We start from the raw sequence: 19,455 nt of genomic DNA, 5'->3' as shown, positions 1-19,455 counted from the left end.
TATTTATGTATACATCGGATATTCTTATTAAATAAAAAAAGAGAAAAGAATTATTTTCTCATAATATTACAATATACCATTGTCACGTGTATAAAAACGCATAGCTACTTCTTTCATTCTATTCGATCGCGATACATAATATCAAAGATCAGATCGGAAAGACAAGAAGTCCGTGTGACAAGATTGCAAGTAAGCGAAGGGTAGGGAGCACAATGCGATTTTTTTTTAAAATGTCGACGAATTCTTTTTCCCCTGGAGGTAACTTTGGCTATCTATACCGTAAAACTACTGCTAATTGATGTAAGTCGATAAAAGGTAGATTAGACTTAGACGGTCTTCGTAGCGAACGGAAGCCAATCGTGAAGTGTCAGTCTCTCGCGCGACAATCATCATCAGAACGACGCTAGCTACGTTCGTTTTATTTTATTTCTATTCCACGGTGTTGTTTCACTCTGATTTTCATCCAAGCGAATTTTTACATTTTTTCTTTACCGTATTGTTTTCATACGTGCTTAATCATTTGGGTAAGTCTAAGAGAGAAAGTGATAACGAATGTAATACAATTATTAATTTTGTTTTATGGATGTTGTAATATTCGAATATAGTGAGTTTAACATTTAATAACAATAAATAAATATATTTTCGTACAATTATTTTGTTTTTTTTATATTTTTTTTTTCGCTTGAAGATTTTCAATTACTATTTTTATTACATTATAATTTTATACGATAGGTTATTTGAATCTCCCTCATTTGTTTAATGTTTTTCAGTGTTTACCTTATTTTACATTTGCCTCGATCCTTCGTTCGTTCAAATAACAAAAAACATAATGATAAACATTATGAATATAATTCTATCTTTCTTAATTAAAATTCTTCAACAATTTTATATTTTTCTTAATTATACTAATATAAAAATATTAATTAAATTATAGGAATTCAAAATCTAAAGATATTTTAAAAAAAACAAGAAAAATAATTTTTATCATTGTGTATATTTTTAAATGCTAATTAAAAAAATATTTTAACCCTTAAAGAATATTTAAGGAGAGGAGAATTTTATCATTGAAATAATATCATTCAGATATTAACTTATGCGAAATTACTTGGACTTAATACAGTATTTAGCACGATTATTTCATAATCAAACGAACAAATAAATTGTCTTTGATAAGAAACTAGGATATAGATATAAAGAATAAATAGACAAATGAGATTCAAAGAAAGAAAATGAAAAGAAAGAAGAGATCGGAATGGAAAGTTAATGATATCGAATTTTAATAATATCAATTAAAAAATTGATAGAGGAAAGTATATTGAAATGGGGAGTGAGGAAGGAAATGAGTTGTTATCCTAAAAAGATAACATTTTCGAGAATGCATGGTAAAACATGAAACATTAATTGTAACACATTAACCATTTCGTTATTTAGAAATGACAACATCCGATCAAACGATGTTAAACCAGGCAGAGGAGGATATTGGAAGAAGGCAAGCAGTCCGTATCATACACACTAGAGGAACTCATTACGACATTGGTTTTGATATTGTAAGAATTCGATTGTTTTTTTTTTTTCGATTCGCTATATCGCGATATATCTATTCGACGCTCATATTATAATCTTGCGCGGTTTTATGTTATGGAAACTTTAACAAGAAAAAAAAAACAAGAAAAGTGGAAACGAAAAAAAAAAAAAACTTAAGAAACGGAATCGTGAATAGTTACATAAGTTATAGAATTATTAAATTATTATTGCAATGATCGTGGTACCATTTGATTATATTTGAAAAATAAAATGGAAAAATTTTGAGTTAATCTCATTATCTTTAGAGGTTATGTTTATTTAATTTTTTATTTAATTTTTCGATCGATTTTTAATTGACATACCAAACATACCTATGTATCATATCATTGTATATTATATATAGGGTATTGTGTAATTGGTGGTAAAAACGTATAAGAAGTATAGTAGGTAAAAAAATAAAATAAAATTTAAGAAAAAAATTGAAAAATTTTTCAAGTACGACTAGACTATTAATATTATTATATGATATATTATGAATAAATTATCGATAACCGGTTATTCTACATATAAAAGTAAGCAAAAAATGTAAAATAAATGTTCTTCATTTAAAAATTAATTTTTCAAAAAAAATTGAATTTAGAAATTTATCAATTATATTTTTAATTGAATACGTCCAATCTGACTTTTTTAAAAACTAGGATTTAAGCTATAAAATTTTATTTTGTATTTTTTATTTATGTTCATATGTAAACTTGACCGATATTTCATTTACATGTATTGTAAAAAATTTTACTTATCGGAAAGTAGCTAATTTTAGTTATACTTGAAAATTATTCAAACTTATTTTACTCGGAAACAAAACTTCGAAAATAAAAATGAAAAAATTTTATTCTATTTTGAACTTATTTTTTCACATTCATTTTTTATTCGATTATACCACTTTATGTATCATTATTATATATAAATAATTATTGAATTATATAAATTTCTGTTCAAATTCTATGAATATAATTTTTATCAGTATTAATAATTGAACAGATATGCAAGATATTATAATTAATCGAATCTAATCTAAAAAAAAATTTTTTTTTTTACTTTTCTTTACATATTTATTTCAATATTATTCAACTATTTAGTTATTGATGTTTTATTTATACCAATAAATTACATACATAAGATTTGAATCTTTCTCACACCTGTGATTCCAAGAGATTGAGTGTGTTGCATAACATTGAGTTACATAATATTATGCAACTTGAGAAGTTTGCTGTTCAAAAAAATAATATATGTACAGATTTTACAATAATGCTCGCGTATTAAATGTGAAATACGATATTCTCAAGTTCTTCGGATCGAAAGAATATGAGAAATAGAGAAAAAAAAAAATCAATAGTTTGAATAGTTATCATATTAAAAAGTCCATCATATTGAAAAGTTTGATTTCATTCGATTCTAAAACCTATATTTTTATATTTTTCTTATAAAATATTCTTTATACAGGGTCAAACATTTTCCGGTTTAATTCAGAATTTCATCAATATATATGAACCACTTAAAAGTTATTTATCACTTTACGAAACAGAAGTGGGTAGAAAAATTTATGATGAGACTCTTGCCTGTGTAGAACAACAGTTTCCTGGATATTTGAAAGAAATTCGAGGAACAGCAGCAGGTGCGAACGTTCCTTTTTACAAGGTACGCAACTATTGTCACTTTTTGAAAAGTTTTGTTTCGCGCGTAAACACGTGCAAACATGCGCGCGCAACTGTTTCCCGCATATCTTTCTCTTAGCCTTGTATACAAATGAATTTATAATTAGTATCTGTTATACTTTTTTTTTTTTTTTTTCTTAAGAAAAATTAATCATAAACTAAATTTATTCGAACAAAAGAAACGATTATTTAATGAACGATAAAACTCGATCAAATGATTTTTTTTCTTACAGTTATTTCTCATGCATTTAGATGATATCTTGCCAAATGTGGCTAACGAAGGACAAGAGAATACATTACCGATTGGTTGTTCAACTATTATGTGCAATCAACCAGGACAAGTGAGTGATAAGAAGAAACATTATTTCTGCGATGGAATGCAATTATCAATGATAGATCTATTAAATCTTAATATTAATTTCATATTATTTGCTTTATATTACTTTTTTTTATTGATGTCTCGCAACAGGAAATTTTAGGACATAATGAAGATGCACTTAGCGAGACGTTAAATCATTGGTACTTGGTTTCTGCGCATGTAATTGAACCAGATAATAAAGAAGAGAAATTTACATCTTTGAGTTATGCTGGATTTTTACCAGGATACACGATGGGTTACAATCATCATGGTCTCGTTTATAGTATCAATACACTTAGTGCTGCTACCTTAAGGTCTGGTAAAACACGTAAGTATATTTTATTTACATTTATAGCACTCATAATACTTTTATTTTTTTTTATTCTTGCCATTTAAATAATTTAAATATTTTTTTTAATCATCTACATGAATTATTATTTTATACATATAACTTTATAAGCATAAAATATTTTTTTTGTACTTCCTTGAATTTTTAATTATATATAAATACACATTGCATTATAAACAAATAGTAGATATATATCATGCAATATGCAAATAACATACATACATGCATATGGATTTTCTAATTCAATTTTTTTTCAAAAAATCTCGAACGAGAAAATATTATTTTATTATTATTTTTTTTATCTTTATATGAGAAATCACTTCATACTTTTTTGTAATTTTTAATCGTATATATGTATGTACCTTTAGAAAGAAAGATTTTTTAATTATTAATTTTCATCTATTATATTATATTATATTATATCATTTTCTTTCTTTTAATTTAAATTAAATTAAAATTGTATTATAATTTCTTATTTTAAATTATTTTAAGTAATTTTTCATTTTAAAAATCATAAATGGAATTATACCAAATAGCCAGGTACTTCATAACTCGAGCGCTATTGACTGCGGAAAATTATGTGCAAGCTCAACAGATTTTAAGAAATGAAGGTTTCGGTGCAGCAGAAGGATTTTCAGTAAATATGACTTTTTTAATGCAAGAAGGGGATAGAATGTTCCATAATGCTGAGGTTGGTCCTTGCAACATTAATGATACGCAATCACAATTGAGTATTTTAACTGTTAGTCCTGGAGAGAATACATTTCACTGTAACAAGTAATTTTATTTTTTTTTTCAATATCTTTCTTAATCATTTTTTTAGGGTTATTTTTGGATAATTTTAATTTTTTTTTTTTTATAGATATCTTCGATTGAAGATACCAGAAGTAAAAGGTCTTATTATCGATAGTAGTATCAAAAGAGAAGCTGTTATTTGTAAATACTCTCCTGCTAAATCATACCAAGATGTTATAAATATTCTAAGCGATCAAACGGATGATGAACACAAAGTTTATCAAGACGGTCGTGTGAAAACCATAGCAACCGGTAGGTTTTTTGATTTATTTGTTTTTTTTCTTCTTTTATGCGACTAAATTATCATTATCATAAAAAGTATCGATCAAATATTTATACAAATATAGGTATCTTTGACTGTATCAAAAAAACCTGGTCTATCTATACGGACAAACCAAATCCTACGCAGCCGGTTTTGGTGATACCATTACAATTGCATGATGAATCAACAGTTTCTGCAATGTAATGAAAATTCGTTGAACAAATTAAATAGTTCGCTCTTCGAAAATTTTATTGACTATTTCATCGCAAGATATTGAATTGTTACTTACTTGTTCCTTTTATTCTTTTTGTTTTTCGTTGTTATAGCACATTAAAATTTTTTTAGAAATATGTATAATATTTCTGTTATTGAATCTTATTAGTTATATTGTATTTACAATATTCTCGATATTTTTTCTTCGTATTTTATATATCTTAACAAATTGTCTTTATCCGTAATTTAAATATGATCAAGAATTGAATTATATCATCGAACGTTAAAGATAAATCAAAATCAAGGTTTCTTAAAAATAATTAAATGCTTTTTTTTGCCTTCCATTTTCCTTTTTCTTTTTTGTTTTTTCATATCGAAAAAAGGTTATGATTTATTGGAAGTTACATTTAAACTTCAATATAGAATTACATCCAAAATAATTTAGTATCACGCAACTAAGCTTTGCAATAAACGAAATATATAAAAGTAGAACATATTACTTGTAATAGTGTTTGCAATACATCGACTTTTTGTTTCTATTAGAAACGAAAAATTTCCATAATATTCAATTAATACATTTCAACGGCAATATGTAGGTATCACAACTTTTGGTCGTTTCTTCGATTCCATTTCTGAGAAAAATTCCTTTATATCTTCTTCTCGTACGACTTTTTTATTTTCAGCAAATTTTTGCAAATATCGTTTCAATCGTTCCTTCATATTATTGTATTCTGCCAATATATGTATCCATCATGAAATAAACGAAATAATTATATCACTTAAACAATTTTTAATCAAATAAATTTTTAATAAATTACCTTCGATAGCCGTCATTTGTTCGACATGACCTAAAGAAGCAAGGGCTTTCATACCCTTTTCATATTGTGATTCTCGACTATTAATTTTACCAGCTTCCTCGTAAGCATGTACGCTATCCGTTGGATCAAGAAGAAACGCAATATTTTTCTCTCGGTAAAGCTATAATTACAAAAATTTTAAATTTATAAATATAGGGAATTAAGAATTTTTATTTGAATAAATGAAAGCATTACTTCTTTGCATGTTTTACAAGTACATAGAGCGGCTCTCCATCCTTCTATCCAAAAACAACTTCCTTGTGATGGTATTCTTTTTGCAGAATTATTCCTTGGCATTGTACATTCTTTCAATTGATTTTCAACATTGATTGATTCATCATCTTCTTTATCCCCATTAGAACCATCTGTCACTATAGAAAATATTATCATGTATACATCAAACTATTATATATATAATTTTAAAATAATAATGATAAACAATCAAACCAATTTCAAAGTACCTGTATATTTTTTGGCATAATTCCAAAGAAAATCATTCTGTCTCATACAACCAGCACAAATCATTTCATCATATGCAGCATCTGCTGGCATTTCCTTTTCGCATTCTAAGTGCTAGCAATATTAATTACAATTAATTTAAAAATGTCTCAATAAATATATTAATATATTACCTTTGAATGATACCAGTCCTCACAGATTATACATTGTAACATTTCATCATTGACAGTATCATCTGGATCTGGATATGGTCTTTCACAAATACAATAAAGACCATCAAAGTTATGGTTATATTGATTTTCAGAATTTATTGAATCCTTTGACTACAAACGAAATATCATATTAAAAAAAAAAAAAAAATAAAATAAAAATATAAAAATCAATAACAAACATACAGCATCTAGATTACACTTTTTCTCCCCAAACTTTGAATTGCCACAGTCACATCTAAAATGTCTTTTAGTATATAATTCAATAAGTTCATGACCTTCGTGACAATGAAAACTACAAGCAAGACATATTGCTGCTCGCATTGATTTCTGACAACAAGTTTTGCATGCATAAAGGGCTTGTCGTGTATAACCCTAAAAAAATCAAATGATTTATTTGAAGCTAAATTTCAAACTCATATTCATAAAATTAGTATTTATATCATAAGTAGTATACCTTGCTATAAGTACAATTTTTGTCATCAGATGCACCTAAAACCGCATACGCATCTTCTTCTAATTGATTCTCTTCTCGAAGTACATCTAACATTGTAACTGAATTTTCTTCTTCGATAACTTCTTCAACATTTTCAGACATTTTGTTTAATTTATATCCCACACCTAATAGTAAGCTAATTTAATTTGAATCTATTTAATATATTATTAAAAGTTTGAAATTAAGGTTATTAACCTCACTTTTTTTCTTTTAATCAATCTCTGTTCAATTAAAATACTTTTCAAATTAATATTATTAATTATGCTTTATTTACATTTCTAAAACGACAAAAATTCAAAAAAATAATGTTCCCAACGAAATAACACTAAACCACGTCTCGTAACGTTCCGTGTTGTTTTGCGCGACTCCTTCCGTTCAGCTCCTACAATTTAATCACTATTGCGATGATAGCGCTCTTACTTTTTACGAATCTAATTTTTATCTATGGAATTCAAATTATGAATATATTTATACTTATTAAATATATATTTGTTCTTATTATCCATACTCACTTATTAAGTATTAACAATTACAAAATTTATTAATTTATTTAATTAACGTAGCATTTCTTTTCTAATATTTTATTCCAAAATAATTCTAAAGAATTTAATTTTTACCTCAATACTGGAATTTCAATTATTCAATTTTTTACAATCACAATTAATATTTATTTTATGTATAATGCACTTTATTTCGCTTTATGTATATATTATCATCTATATAGATGAAAAAAGATAAATCTGACATAAGTATATACACTGGTATTAATAAGTATCAAGAGATGGCAGGCACGTTCAGTAGCTTTGCTTTTCGCGCCTTAATTATGCCTAACCTGTCTTAAATATACACATCTTTCCAACTTCTTTTTTTAAGTAAAAGATAAAACTTCTTTGGAATCTAAAAACTATTTAATCTCTTTTTTTATTACATTGTGAGTTCTATAAGATTAAGATTATTGAGTAATGGAGGAAGTAACCAAATGCAGGTACATCGATTGTGTCGACACACGGGAAAAGGAGCAAATACTTCATGAACTTCCCGTTTGTGATACCGGTCTCTGTGTGAGGTGGTTGATCAACAGTGGTCACGTGGATCTAATTGGAAGTGATCTGGATGCTTTACGGTCTATGAAATTTTTCGTTTGCAATAATCACTTTACGGAAGATTGCTATCTGAGTAAAGGTACCCTAAAAGAAAATGCAGTCCCTTCTCCACATTGGAGTGCTGTTTCAAGAAAATTGAGGAATTTGAAAATACGACGGGTAAATATTTTTTATACTGTCTATTTATTTCTGATTCTTATCTTTAAAGCATTCCGTAATATAAACGTAAAATATTTAAAATTATTACATTATATAATTCTCTAAAGTGAAATATTGAAATGTAAAATAGAATCTAAATTAACATAAATGAACATAAATAATTCAAAAAATTGTTCATTCAATAATTTTATATCATTATATTTTTTTCATTAAATTTCAGAAAATTCATTTAAACGGTCAAGAAGGTTCTATGGAGGAAGTAGCAACAGATCAAGTTACAGAAAAAAATGTTCCATCTGAATTTGAAGTGGATCAGTGGTGTAGAACATGTGCGACCAAGAAACAAAATCTTGTAAGTATGATGACCAAGGGAAAAGGCACAGATATGAGCCTTCTATCAAAATTGAAACTTTTAATAGAAATTGACGACGAAGATGCTTTACCAACAAAGATGTGCGATGAATGTGTTGACAAATTGGAACAGTCTTTTAAGTTTTTTCAACAGATTTATGTAGCAGACAATACATTGCGTCATGTGTTTCCAAATTCACGATCCAGCAATGCACCTAGAAAACCTCTTTATTCAATTGGCGAACATATGAGAAATGAACAGAAGGAAAAAGAAAAAGAGAAAGAAAAAGAAAGAGAAAAAGAAGAAGAACAACAACAACAGATTCAAGATCATGCTCCAAAAGTTACTCGTGGTATTTTTAGACGAGGTCGAGGTAGACCACGTACTAGAGGATATCCTACAAGATCTAGAGGAAGGCCAAGAACTGTTCACTTACCGCTTTCAGTTCCAAGTCCTAATCTAAACAATAATACCGTAAATGAAACCAGAGTAAATGAAACAATATTAAAAAATGAATCTCAAAATGTGACTCACGATGAAGAAAGACAAGGTAATACAGTATTTTCATTACTTACTGATACATGTCATAGTGATGAAGAATTAGATTGGTCAGATGTATTAAAAGTGATGAGTGATCAAAGGTATCAAGTTGTTTCTAGACAAGAAACAGAATCAAAATTAGAAGAAAATATACAAAAGGAAAAAACAGAGGAACAAGTAATTCAACCAGAAATAATGTTACAAGTAGAAGTGACATCAGAGACAATAAAAGAAGAAAAAAACACAGAAGCAGAAATTGAAGTTAAGGTAAAGGTAGAGGAAGAGATAGAGGTGCAACCTAATGTGACAAAATTAATTATAGAGAAAGAAGTTCAACGAATACGTTGTGAATTTTGCGACGAATCATTTAAACTTAGACGTCAGCTACAAACACATTTATTAACCGATCATTCTCAATTATCTGAACATATGTGTATAGATTGTCTAACTTGTTATGAAAGTGAATCGTTATTAACAAAACATCGTAGTTTACGCCACGGAGATCGAAAATATCATTGCGAATATTGCCACGAAGTATTTCTCGAAAAAAAGATTTTAAGGGAACACATTAAGAAATGTCAGCCACACGATATACTACATTATTCTTGCGATTCGTGTGGAATAACATTTATCTCTAAAGAAGAGTTAATTGAACATATGGAAAATCATCCAGAAAGTTCGATTGTATCATCGCACATGAATCTTGATAATTTGCAAAGTACTGATAATACATTAGTATCATCTTCAAAGCCCGTAATAAAACTCGAATCAGAATCTGAATATTGTTCCATTTCAACTTCAAAAAATACAAATGAAATTTCAGAATCGAATCCAGATGAAAAGAGCACAATTAATTCAAGTGATATATGTGAAATTAATATAGTTGAGGAAACGCAAGGACTGATTGATGAAGAGTCGATAGTGATGTGTCCGGATTGTAACGAGCAAATGCATAACACAGTGGAACTTAGTATCCATCGAATGCGTCGTCATTCGATGAATAGAAAGGATGCTACATGTCTTCTTTGCGACAACAAATCGTTTTCTTCATTAGACGAATATGAACAACATGTACTTGATCATTGCAAACGATTAAGAATATCACCATGATAAAATGAATTTTTCTTTATTACATAATATCGCGTCAGTGATAGATTTAATCTATTATATTGATTCATTATCAGTTAAAAAAAAAAAAAAAAAAATTTCGATCATATTAGATACAATTAAAGGATATCAAAGTTAATCATTTTATTAAAATATTGCACATTGTGTGCGTTTGTATTTTGTAGAACCTTCAATCTTATTTCTTATTATTATATGAAACAAGAAATATATTTTAATCGAAACATATTTAAAGTAATCGAGCAATTCGATCATTTTTTTTTTTTAATTTATCTGTAATATTGAGTAAATTACGTAAAAAAAGTACAAAAATCTGAGGGTAAAAATCTGTTATGAGACAGTGCGTCACATTCACGATAATGATATGAATTGTATAAAGAATAAATGCATCGATAGAAATAGATTTCTATACGAAATGTCATGACATACAGCACGTTTGTAATGTATTGTAACGTAAATGTGTTTCTTTCATTTCATTTCATTTCATTTCATTTAAAAATTTGCACGCGCGTGTGTGTATATGTGTAAGTTCTGTTTAATATATACGTATATATGTAAATAACATAGAGCGTGTATGAGCGCGACAGTAAGAATATCAGTACGCGCGCGAATGCAACGGTGAATCGTAATTGTTGTTTATTATTTACAATCGGCTAAGTTTAGCCGGTAGCTTTTAAAATTATTCATCAATAAATATGTCTTTTTTGAACTATAGTATAGTAATTTAAGAATAAAAACTGCTATTTCGATCCTGGTGATGTTTTGAGCGGTGAGCACGACGGTCAATGAATGCAACCATTCGAGAAGAAGGAATCGTTGCACCAATTGATATCTGAAACAAAAATCAATGATTTAATTCTTGGTAAGATTATCAAAAGATTTGTATTAGATTAGTTTGAATGTTGCTTAATTAGTCATTAAATTAGCATTGCTGCTTATATAATAGATCATCAATACAAGACAAAACTGATTCTTATGATAATTTAAAATCAAAAATTCTTAAAATAAAATATCAATAATTGTACAAGCACAATATTTAAATCAACATAATCTTAATTCTAAATTGGTGATGAAATTTTAATTTTATAAATTATCTTGAATATAATTTAACTGAGACTGTAAAATATAATCTTTTCTATACTTCTGCAATCGATCATTTCTTTCTTTGTCAATTCATATGATTGGTTGGCAAAGCTAATTCCATTGTTATAAATGTAATATAATTAATATAAATCAATAATAATATAATTAACATTTAATTGGTTACCTTAAACCAAGGTGATGATAGAATTAATTGAGCGGTTGCTCTGTCTTCTCCACGTAAACATAACAATGTTTCAAGAAGATTTTTTACATCAGACGATATATCTTTAAAATATTCATCAGGGAAACAAAAATCGCATTTTAGTATGTTCGCCGTAGTTTCTTCAATGGAATCATCCAAAAAGGGAGAAAGTCCGCTACACAAATGAAAAATTTCATAATGTTAATCGATAAAAATTCATGTTTTTGCATTATATATAAAAGTTTTATAGATTAATTGTGCATTTACCTTAATAATACATAAAGAAAAACACCAGCAGCCCACATGTCCGTATAGGATCCTGTTGGTTTACCGAGAACCGATTCTGGAGCTGCAAATTCCAAATCAACTGGAGGAACAACTTCATCCAGTGGTACCGCTCTGACAGCTTCACCAAGATCTATTAGTTTTACAACACCAGTTTTCTCATCAATTAGAACGTTTTCTGGTTTTAAGTCTAAATGAGCTCGTTTACGTGAGTGTAACCAGTGTAATGCTGACAGTAGTTGACCGGTATACTTTGCAACAGTCGCTTCGGTATATTCAATTTGTTCGCCAAGATAAATAAACAATGTGGAACCTTTGACCCTGTACGCGAAAATAATAATAGAAGAGATTCAATATCGAGACTAACAAAGAACCGCGCTAATTTTTCAAACTGCAATTAATCAAATAATATAAAAAAAGAAGAAAGAAAAAAACGAAACGAAAAAATACTGACAACTCTAAAACAATAGTATCGATATCCGGTTGAGGTGTATCCTCGAAAAGTGCAAATGCTCGAACAATATTATCATGGCGTATATTCCTGAGAAGATCATACTCGGCACGAGTTAACGATAGCGGTTGCTTCAATCGAGATATTTGTTTGAGTGCTACTTCTCGGTCGAATCCTTTCTCCTTTGCACAGCATACTCTAGCAAATCTACCAATTCCTAATTCTTCCAGCTCGATATATTTGTTATTAAATTGTTCAATTTCTACATTTTTCGTTACTTTTTTTCTCGAATCGGACAATGTTACAATCGACGACGAGGTTTCCTTTGTCGTTAATCCGTTTGATCGATTGCATTCGATTGTATCGCACCAAGCGTTTGTCGTATCAATACCTACGGTGAAAAAATATATATTAGTTTTTTATTTCATCGTGTATTATATATACAACAACGTACCTACGATACTAAGGGGAATTTTTGCTGAACAAGAACCCGTTTCATGTTCGACGCGACAGTGGTAAATCCCGGAATCAGAAGGAAGGCAAGGAGCAATTTCGAGACAAAGGGAATCGTTCGTTCGGTAAAGTCGATATCGATCGCTTTCCTCGATGTCACATCGTTGCCCCTCCTTTCTCCAACGTACGACTGCACGTTCCACGCGGCGAGCTTCCAGTACGAGCCGAGCCACGCCACCTGCCGTCGCCCTGATCGAACACGGAATAGTCAAAATCGCGGGAGGACCGTTCTCTTCCGCGCACATATCTTGCGGAAGACGGACGTTCTCTCCCTCGGAATCGATTCTTCGCGGACGGAAAGACCATGCGCGGCTGATCGATGAATTTGGAACGAGACTCGCCGGAATCCAGAATTCCTCCTTTTTCCCGATTACCGGAGAGACGATTAGCCCTGGACCATCCACACGGAAGATCTCCAATTCTTCTCCAGCATGTAACTTGCCCCAATCTGCGGTTAACCTTACTCTGCTTCCTGGAACGATCTACGGAATCTCCCGGTTAACTTAACGAATCTTTGATCTTTCCTCGATCATGCACCGGATCATCGATATCTTTCACACCCCACTCCCGTTGACCACCATTTCACCATTCTCTCTTGATCGTTTTAATGTTCGAAGCGTTTCGTCTATCCAATATCTTGCGACATATTATTAAACAGCAAGCACTCGATGGCAACAGTGAGCAGCAACAGTGACCCAACACTTAATAAATACAGCTAGCCAAATATATCGTAATAAAACTGCAGAAAACTACGGTGTTTAGCAATAGTGTGTAGCAATAGTGATAGGATATCAACATACAAAACTGGAAAAAGGGTTCTACCAATATTTAAAATAATAATAATAAATTAATATCGCGAACATAATAAGATAAATAATAACATCGACGGTGGTAATAATAGATAATAAAGAAAATCTACAATAATTATTATGAATTGTATTCAAGAAATGTAATCATGACGACAACAATAAATGTAATAACGACGATAACGACAATGACAATGACGAAGACAACGATGACGACGACGACGACGACGATGATGATGACGATGACGATGATGATGATGATAATGATGGTGATGATGATTATGATGATGATGATGATGATGACGACGAAGACGATGATAATGGCAATAACGAACGCGATTGCAATGTAATATTAAAAAATGAAAACAAATGGAAGGGAAGGCAATAACGATGCAAGAAGCAACAACTACAGAGTTAACATGTTTGAGAGCGTTTCATTTTGATGTAAAATATGTACAAGGTAATACTGGTTTCGTGAATAAGAATAACAAATCGTCAAAAGTAATCAGAGCCTGTAATATAATGAGTGCAGTAATATTGCACGTTGAGAAGAGATATCAACGAGAAATGATATATTTCATTATTTGCACTATTTGTCTCACAATCAATGGAAACGGTGAAAATAAAAAAGTTGTTACCGTACCAACGAAAAATTATATGACAGAGATCGAATAGCAACAGGCATCAAGAGGAAGAGAAAGAAGAATCCTTTTGCTGCAATTGCAAGAATTCTAATTACGAATAAAGATAAATAGAATTGTATATATAAACTTATAAGAAATAATAATAATTTCGATATTATTGCTCACCGGAATAGAGTTGTTGCGAACAGGTGATCGTGGGCGTAGAGTACTTCTGAATCCTTCAAGAAAGTTCAGTCTGCTTTTGCTAGGACTTGGCGATTGCGAAGAATCCTGATCCAAGCCTCCAGTACGAGGTCGCTGTAAAACCGACGTTGTCGTAGCTGTCGCTGCTGCAGCTGTAGCTAATGCTTTTGAAGAGGTAGTAGCAGCGATTTCATTTCTCCGTTCTTCGTTCGTTTTAGACATGTTCGGTATTGTTGATGAAAGTACACTCCCTCGACATGGAGAATCCGGACTCACGCCACGACTGTACGCCAGCAAATTATAAATAAAATTCAAACACGGTACTGCATCTATGAAAATACACTTTTTGTCGTATCGAGTTATTATAACTCGAACAAGATATTATAACTCGAATCAACACTCGGATTTAAAGATAAATGATGATATTCAAGTTTTATTATAATAATAGATTTAAAATTATACTGGTTTACTTTATACAATTTTTTTTTTTGGGAGATAATAAGGGAATTCCTTTTGAAAAAGATAAATCCATTGCTTAAAATGTTTAATAAAGTATAAAGCGATCTGAAATTTTAATTAATTAAGATGAAAGATATTGATGCAATACCATGTCCTCGTAGAAAATGATAAGAAAAACCAAGCTGTTAGTCAAACGACGAGTAAATAGTGTTAAATAGGCGTAGGAAAAGGATGCATCACAATTAGAATGTTGACCAATGTACAATTTATTCTAAACAAAATGTTTACGTTTCTCGAGTTTTACTTTACGTCGTCCTTCATGAATGCACATTTATGTACAGCATACTATCCCCCGCATTCGTTCAATCTTGCAGTTATAAACATTATTAAAATTATTATACACTTGCAGCGTTACGTCGTTAATAGGTAATATAGCTTTTGGTGGGGGTGAGTCAGCATGTTGGACATGCTCGCTTGGCTTGATCATGCGTCATTTATTGCATTGTGTAATGTTTATTCTTACTTTACACACGCGTGATTATCCGTGCATGTACATACAGATACGCGCATGTAAATTTCTCATTACGTGAAAATCAGTGAAACGTGCTTCCATAAACAATAAACAATAGGATTGAAAAAATTGTTTGAGCCAAAAAGACACAGCAGTACGTAGTCTCATTCGTTGTTTAATCAATTTTCTCTTTTAGAAATCGTTCCTTCTTATCAAATTTTTGTAACAAAATCTGTCTCGCCCCCACCCCTTCCCTTTCCAGCGTAATCTCTCACTCACTCTCTCTCTCTCTCTCTCGTACATCCGCACGCGCGCGTGTAAACGCGAAATACATGCAGTCACGCGACAGACACATAACTCACATAAACAGAAGCATGCAACAAACACACCTTTCCACTTTAATATTATTCTTTTGCAAACAACAAGATACCAAGGAGGTGTTACGAGGATGTAAATTGTGAGTGGGTACGTTTCGTTATACCTACCCTTACCCTGCACACAGATGTGTGCAACACAGTCGATAAATAACAGAATGCTTGATAATTTGTATCGTATCGTATCGTATCGTATTGTAACGTGTCGTATCGTAGAATGTCACATTGTACCGTACCGTATTGTACTGTACCATATAATATCGTATTGTATCGTGTATTAATGTACTGTATCATATTATATTGCATTGTATAGCATTATGTTCCAACGAACCATGACAAACACAGTTGTAGGAACGTTAAAAACTACTCCGAAGGAGGTAGGTAATTATTATAGAATATAGTAGGAGACGCTCTCGCGATAAAGCTACTCAGCAGCAATAGCGAGGTAGATTCCTGGACTGCAATGTTAAGGCAAACAAGAGGAAGCACGTCGCAATATGGTGAAAGAGTAATGTGTACATAAACTGTGTGATAAGAGAACACATTAGTGAGATAAATTAGGAACAAAACGAAAGGAAAACAGAGATTAAAACGGATTTCGGTTTTAGGAGACGACTACGGTTCTCTAGCATATAGCGCTTCTGTATCTTTTCTTTATATAAAATATACAAAAATATTTCGGAACGAATCTTCACGGATCGAGCGTTGAAAGAGAGTCAATGTAATTCAGTGTGTTAGATAGAGTGACGCTTACAATGGATCTTTGGTAAGTTCCTTTTGGTAGGCAATTGGTGACTGTATCGCTTTAAGGAAGTCACGTTGGGTCTGCAGGATGGCAGTGATCGTATCTACCCACTCCTGCTTCCGTGGCCCATTTTCTTCTACTGCGCTACAAGAGAATCCAAGGCCAGGTTTTCGAGGATCTGTTGATCGAATTATAAACTTCTCCGAATCATCATAACATTCTTCCAAACTCATTTTATTCACCTATATAAAATGAAATATTCATCTTTATATATTTATATTTAATATTAAATATCGTTTTTTCATTTTTTTTCAATTGTTAATATAATATATATGTAACATTATTATGCTATTAATTAACAATATCAATTTCTTTTTTTTTATAAATAAAAATAAATTTAATAAATAAAATAAAAACAATATTTTTTTGATTTGCATGTTTCTCCCTTTTACTATTTTAATAAAATAATCTAACAAAATAGTAATATACAATAATTTAAGAAATATATATTATTAAAAATTATTAAAAATTATTAAAAATTATTAAAAATTAAAAATTATTTAAAATTATTAAAAATTATTATTAAAAATTAATTAAAAATATTTGTAAATATTTGTGATAAAAAACTTGAAAAAAATATTGAGCAAATTTAACGATAGTTCTTAACGATAGTACCTGAATATGAGCCTTGTAAATATAGACAGGATTGGTGAATTGTGTCTTTTTTCCGACAGCCTCACTAAAAATAATATTTTGTTCGAACAGGAAGACTTGCCATTCTTTTTCCTTACTAGGTAAATTCGAAGAAAATTCTGAGACTAAAAGTGGTCCGTGCAATAATAATTTTCCTTGCGCTGTAATTTTTCCCTAATAAAAAAAAATAAATAAAAGATAGTAATCAGATAGAGTGAGTCGAATATAATAAAAGACAATGCAAGACATTAATATAATCGAATTATTATTTTGCATCAAGATAAGGACACTTACATCGAAACCTTGAAGTCTTGCAACATCCATCATATCATTGGCCGCTTTTGGAATAATACGCATTACATGAACCGCTGCTCTAAGTCCTTCGATTTCCGAAATTCTTTGAGTTCGTTCGGTAAGTCTTAATGCCTCTCGAAGAAGAAGTTGATACTTTGTGATTCTTTGAACCGGTTTGATTAAAAGATCGCATAATTGTAATCGATGTCCGAGCTTTTGCCTCAAGTCCTGGACAATAATAATTGATAAGAATAAAAAAGGAAAAATAAAATTAGCAAAGTATTAGAATTAGAAATTTTTTATATAATATATAAGACTTAATTTAAGTAATTTGTATATCTACCTCAAAATAGGTATCTATATACTCAGAAACAATATACTCGGAGACTGGTTTATTTTGACAATAAACAACATACATATGTAACTTCCTTTCGTATCGCTTAAACAACGGCCCAAGCTCTTCCGGCCGTTCCAAGCAACGTTCCAAAGCTTTCAGAAAGAAACTGTATATAAGAATAAAAATGAACGAAATGTTCAATTTAAACGATGTTACTATAAGTAGACAAATAATAGAAGAAAAGCTTACTCCCTATGCCATTCGTAGATTGCCTCTATGTTACCAAAGACCATTTTGTCTTTTCCACCACGCAAATCATCCGGCAATGGCACTTGAGATTCAGAATCTCGCATCAATGCCATGTATCCTTCAACTATTTGCTTTAAATCATTTACATAATCTTTTTCCGTCTCGACTAATTCTCGAATAACGAATTGTCGTTTCACTAGCACCGCGCTTTCCAAGTCGTATTCCTCCGAATTCCCGTGAGCAGGACTACTAGTTGTTCCTATCTTAGTTGTCGTCGTCATTATCCCCGTCGCTGCAGTTGCTGTCGCTATTGTTGTCATTACCGTCGTTGACGCAGCAATCGTCGTAGTAGCGATAGTTGTACTTGATACTGCATCTTTGTCATAATCGTTATCCCCACCAATGCTTGAATTTTTACCACTAGGTGTTCGCATCAGACTTTGTCTTTCTTGATTTTCCGTATGTTGTTCCTATTTCCATATTCGATACAAAAGCGAATCAATTTCAGATATATATTATAATATAAATTTAAATTCTTTTTTAGTACACTTACCATTCTTTCTTTTACGATCTGTTCAATTTCAGCTAGATCAACCGTTGTGGCACCGTCAAGAATCTTCGTTGAACGTTCAGACGTCTATATGTATATAACAGAAATAAATTTAAATATTATATTTAAGAATTATATTTTTATCTATAAATTATATTGATTTATTTATAACTATTATATTATTTTAATTATTTGAAATTGTATATTGTGTCATGTATAGTAGTTTTATTCTTTTTTCTAACTGTAATAAAAATTGGAACACATATAGCGTATAGAAATACGCTACGTTATATTAAAGCAGTTTTCTTCAGTGGAAAGAATGAGACGTTCAAATTTCCTCACGTACGATTCATTGGTATTCATAACGTTTGCGGTCAAACGTTTGGACCAGGTAAAATAAATGAATTACAATGGGTGAAAGGTTCTAAATAATTTGAAAGTATTTTGAGAGAGGGTAAAACAAATTAAAAAGAGGAATTATAAAAAAAAATTGGCGAGAAAGAAAGAAATTGTAGCTAAGATAGGTTAGAATAAAAATATATTAAAAAAGAAGAAAAATGAAA

The 19,455-nt window shown here is 30.3% G+C and overlaps 4 protein-coding genes across 19 annotated transcripts in view; 2 read left to right on the top strand and 2 right to left on the bottom strand.

The window, feature by feature from the left end:
* The first annotated feature begins 275 nt into the window (after window positions 1-275).
* Window positions 276-5,345, top strand: LOC122710767. 3 transcript variants are annotated; one of them, XM_043928840.1, is made up of 8 exons: window positions 276-300; window positions 1,432-1,547; window positions 3,025-3,219; window positions 3,470-3,577; window positions 3,706-3,922; window positions 4,480-4,720; window positions 4,806-4,990; window positions 5,086-5,345. In XM_043928840.1, the coding sequence occupies exons 2-8, from the start codon at window positions 1,434-1,436 to the stop codon at window positions 5,202-5,204; spliced, it is 1,179 nt and encodes a 392-aa protein (XP_043784775.1). In that variant the 5' UTR covers window positions 276-300; window positions 1,432-1,433; the 3' UTR covers window positions 5,205-5,345. The 3 variants fall into 3 exon arrangements, with proteins under 3 accessions (XP_043784775.1, XP_043784776.1, XP_043784774.1); XM_043928839.1 differs by lacking the exon at window positions 276-300 and adding an exon at window positions 350-524; XM_043928841.1 differs by lacking the exons at window positions 276-300; window positions 3,025-3,219 and adding an exon at window positions 349-524.
* A 120-nt stretch (window positions 5,346-5,465) lies between these two features.
* Window positions 5,466-7,676, bottom strand: LOC122710770 (putative E3 ubiquitin-protein ligase UBR7). 2 transcript variants are annotated; one of them, XM_043928845.1, is made up of 8 exons: window positions 7,430-7,676; window positions 7,196-7,359; window positions 6,925-7,113; window positions 6,703-6,852; window positions 6,532-6,643; window positions 6,266-6,441; window positions 6,032-6,191; window positions 5,466-5,944 (listed from the first exon to the last, which is right to left on the bottom strand). In XM_043928845.1, the coding sequence occupies exons 2-8, from the start codon at window positions 7,334-7,336 to the stop codon at window positions 5,793-5,795; spliced, it is 1,080 nt and encodes a 359-aa protein (XP_043784780.1). In that variant the 5' UTR covers window positions 7,337-7,359; window positions 7,430-7,676; the 3' UTR covers window positions 5,466-5,792. The 2 variants fall into 2 exon arrangements, with proteins under 2 accessions (XP_043784780.1, XP_043784778.1); XM_043928843.1 differs by having other exon boundaries at window positions 7,435-7,676.
* Window positions 7,677-7,911: 235 nt separating this feature from the next.
* LOC122710763 lies at window positions 7,912-11,222 on the top strand. Its single transcript, XM_043928830.1, has 2 exons — window positions 7,912-8,496; window positions 8,717-11,222. The coding sequence occupies exons 1-2, from the start codon at window positions 8,197-8,199 to the stop codon at window positions 10,496-10,498; spliced, it is 2,082 nt and encodes a 693-aa protein (XP_043784765.1). The 5' UTR covers window positions 7,912-8,196; the 3' UTR covers window positions 10,499-11,222.
* LOC122710760 (kalirin) overlaps window positions 11,133-19,455 on the bottom strand; it is a 23,720-nt gene continuing 15,397 nt past the window's right edge. For 5 of the 13 annotated variants that reach the window (XM_043928812.1, XM_043928814.1, XM_043928816.1 and 2 more), the window contains 12 exons: window positions 18,896-18,979; window positions 18,343-18,812; window positions 18,100-18,259; window positions 17,757-17,984; window positions 17,445-17,636; window positions 16,779-17,011; window positions 14,663-14,963; window positions 12,989-13,529; window positions 12,538-12,925; window positions 12,066-12,404; window positions 11,781-11,973; window positions 11,133-11,345 (listed from right to left, as the gene is read on the bottom strand). In XM_043928812.1, coding sequence (XP_043784747.1) covers window positions 11,238-11,345; window positions 11,781-11,973; window positions 12,066-12,404; window positions 12,538-12,925; window positions 12,989-13,529; window positions 14,663-14,963; window positions 16,779-17,011; window positions 17,445-17,636; window positions 17,757-17,984; window positions 18,100-18,259; window positions 18,343-18,812; window positions 18,896-18,979 — 3,237 coding nt within the window. In that variant the 3' untranslated portion in view covers window positions 11,133-11,237. Of the gene's footprint in view, window positions 11,346-11,780; window positions 11,974-12,065; window positions 12,405-12,537; window positions 12,926-12,988; window positions 13,530-14,267; window positions 14,585-14,662; window positions 14,964-16,778; window positions 17,012-17,444; window positions 17,637-17,756; window positions 17,985-18,099; window positions 18,260-18,342; window positions 18,813-18,895; window positions 18,980-19,455 lie in introns of those variants that run through there. The other 8 variants (XM_043928815.1, XM_043928817.1, XM_043928825.1 and 5 more) reach the window with 8 other exon arrangements.

The sequence above is a fragment of the Apis laboriosa genome, unplaced genomic scaffold (genome assembly GCF_014066325.1).
Source record: "Apis laboriosa isolate Shangri-la unplaced genomic scaffold, ASM1406632v1 scaffold152_cov153, whole genome shotgun sequence".
Classification (NCBI taxonomy): domain Eukaryota; kingdom Metazoa; phylum Arthropoda; class Insecta; order Hymenoptera; family Apidae; genus Apis; species Apis laboriosa.
The sequence above is the reverse complement of the archived record's forward strand: the minus strand, read 5'-3'. Positions and strand labels throughout refer to the sequence as shown.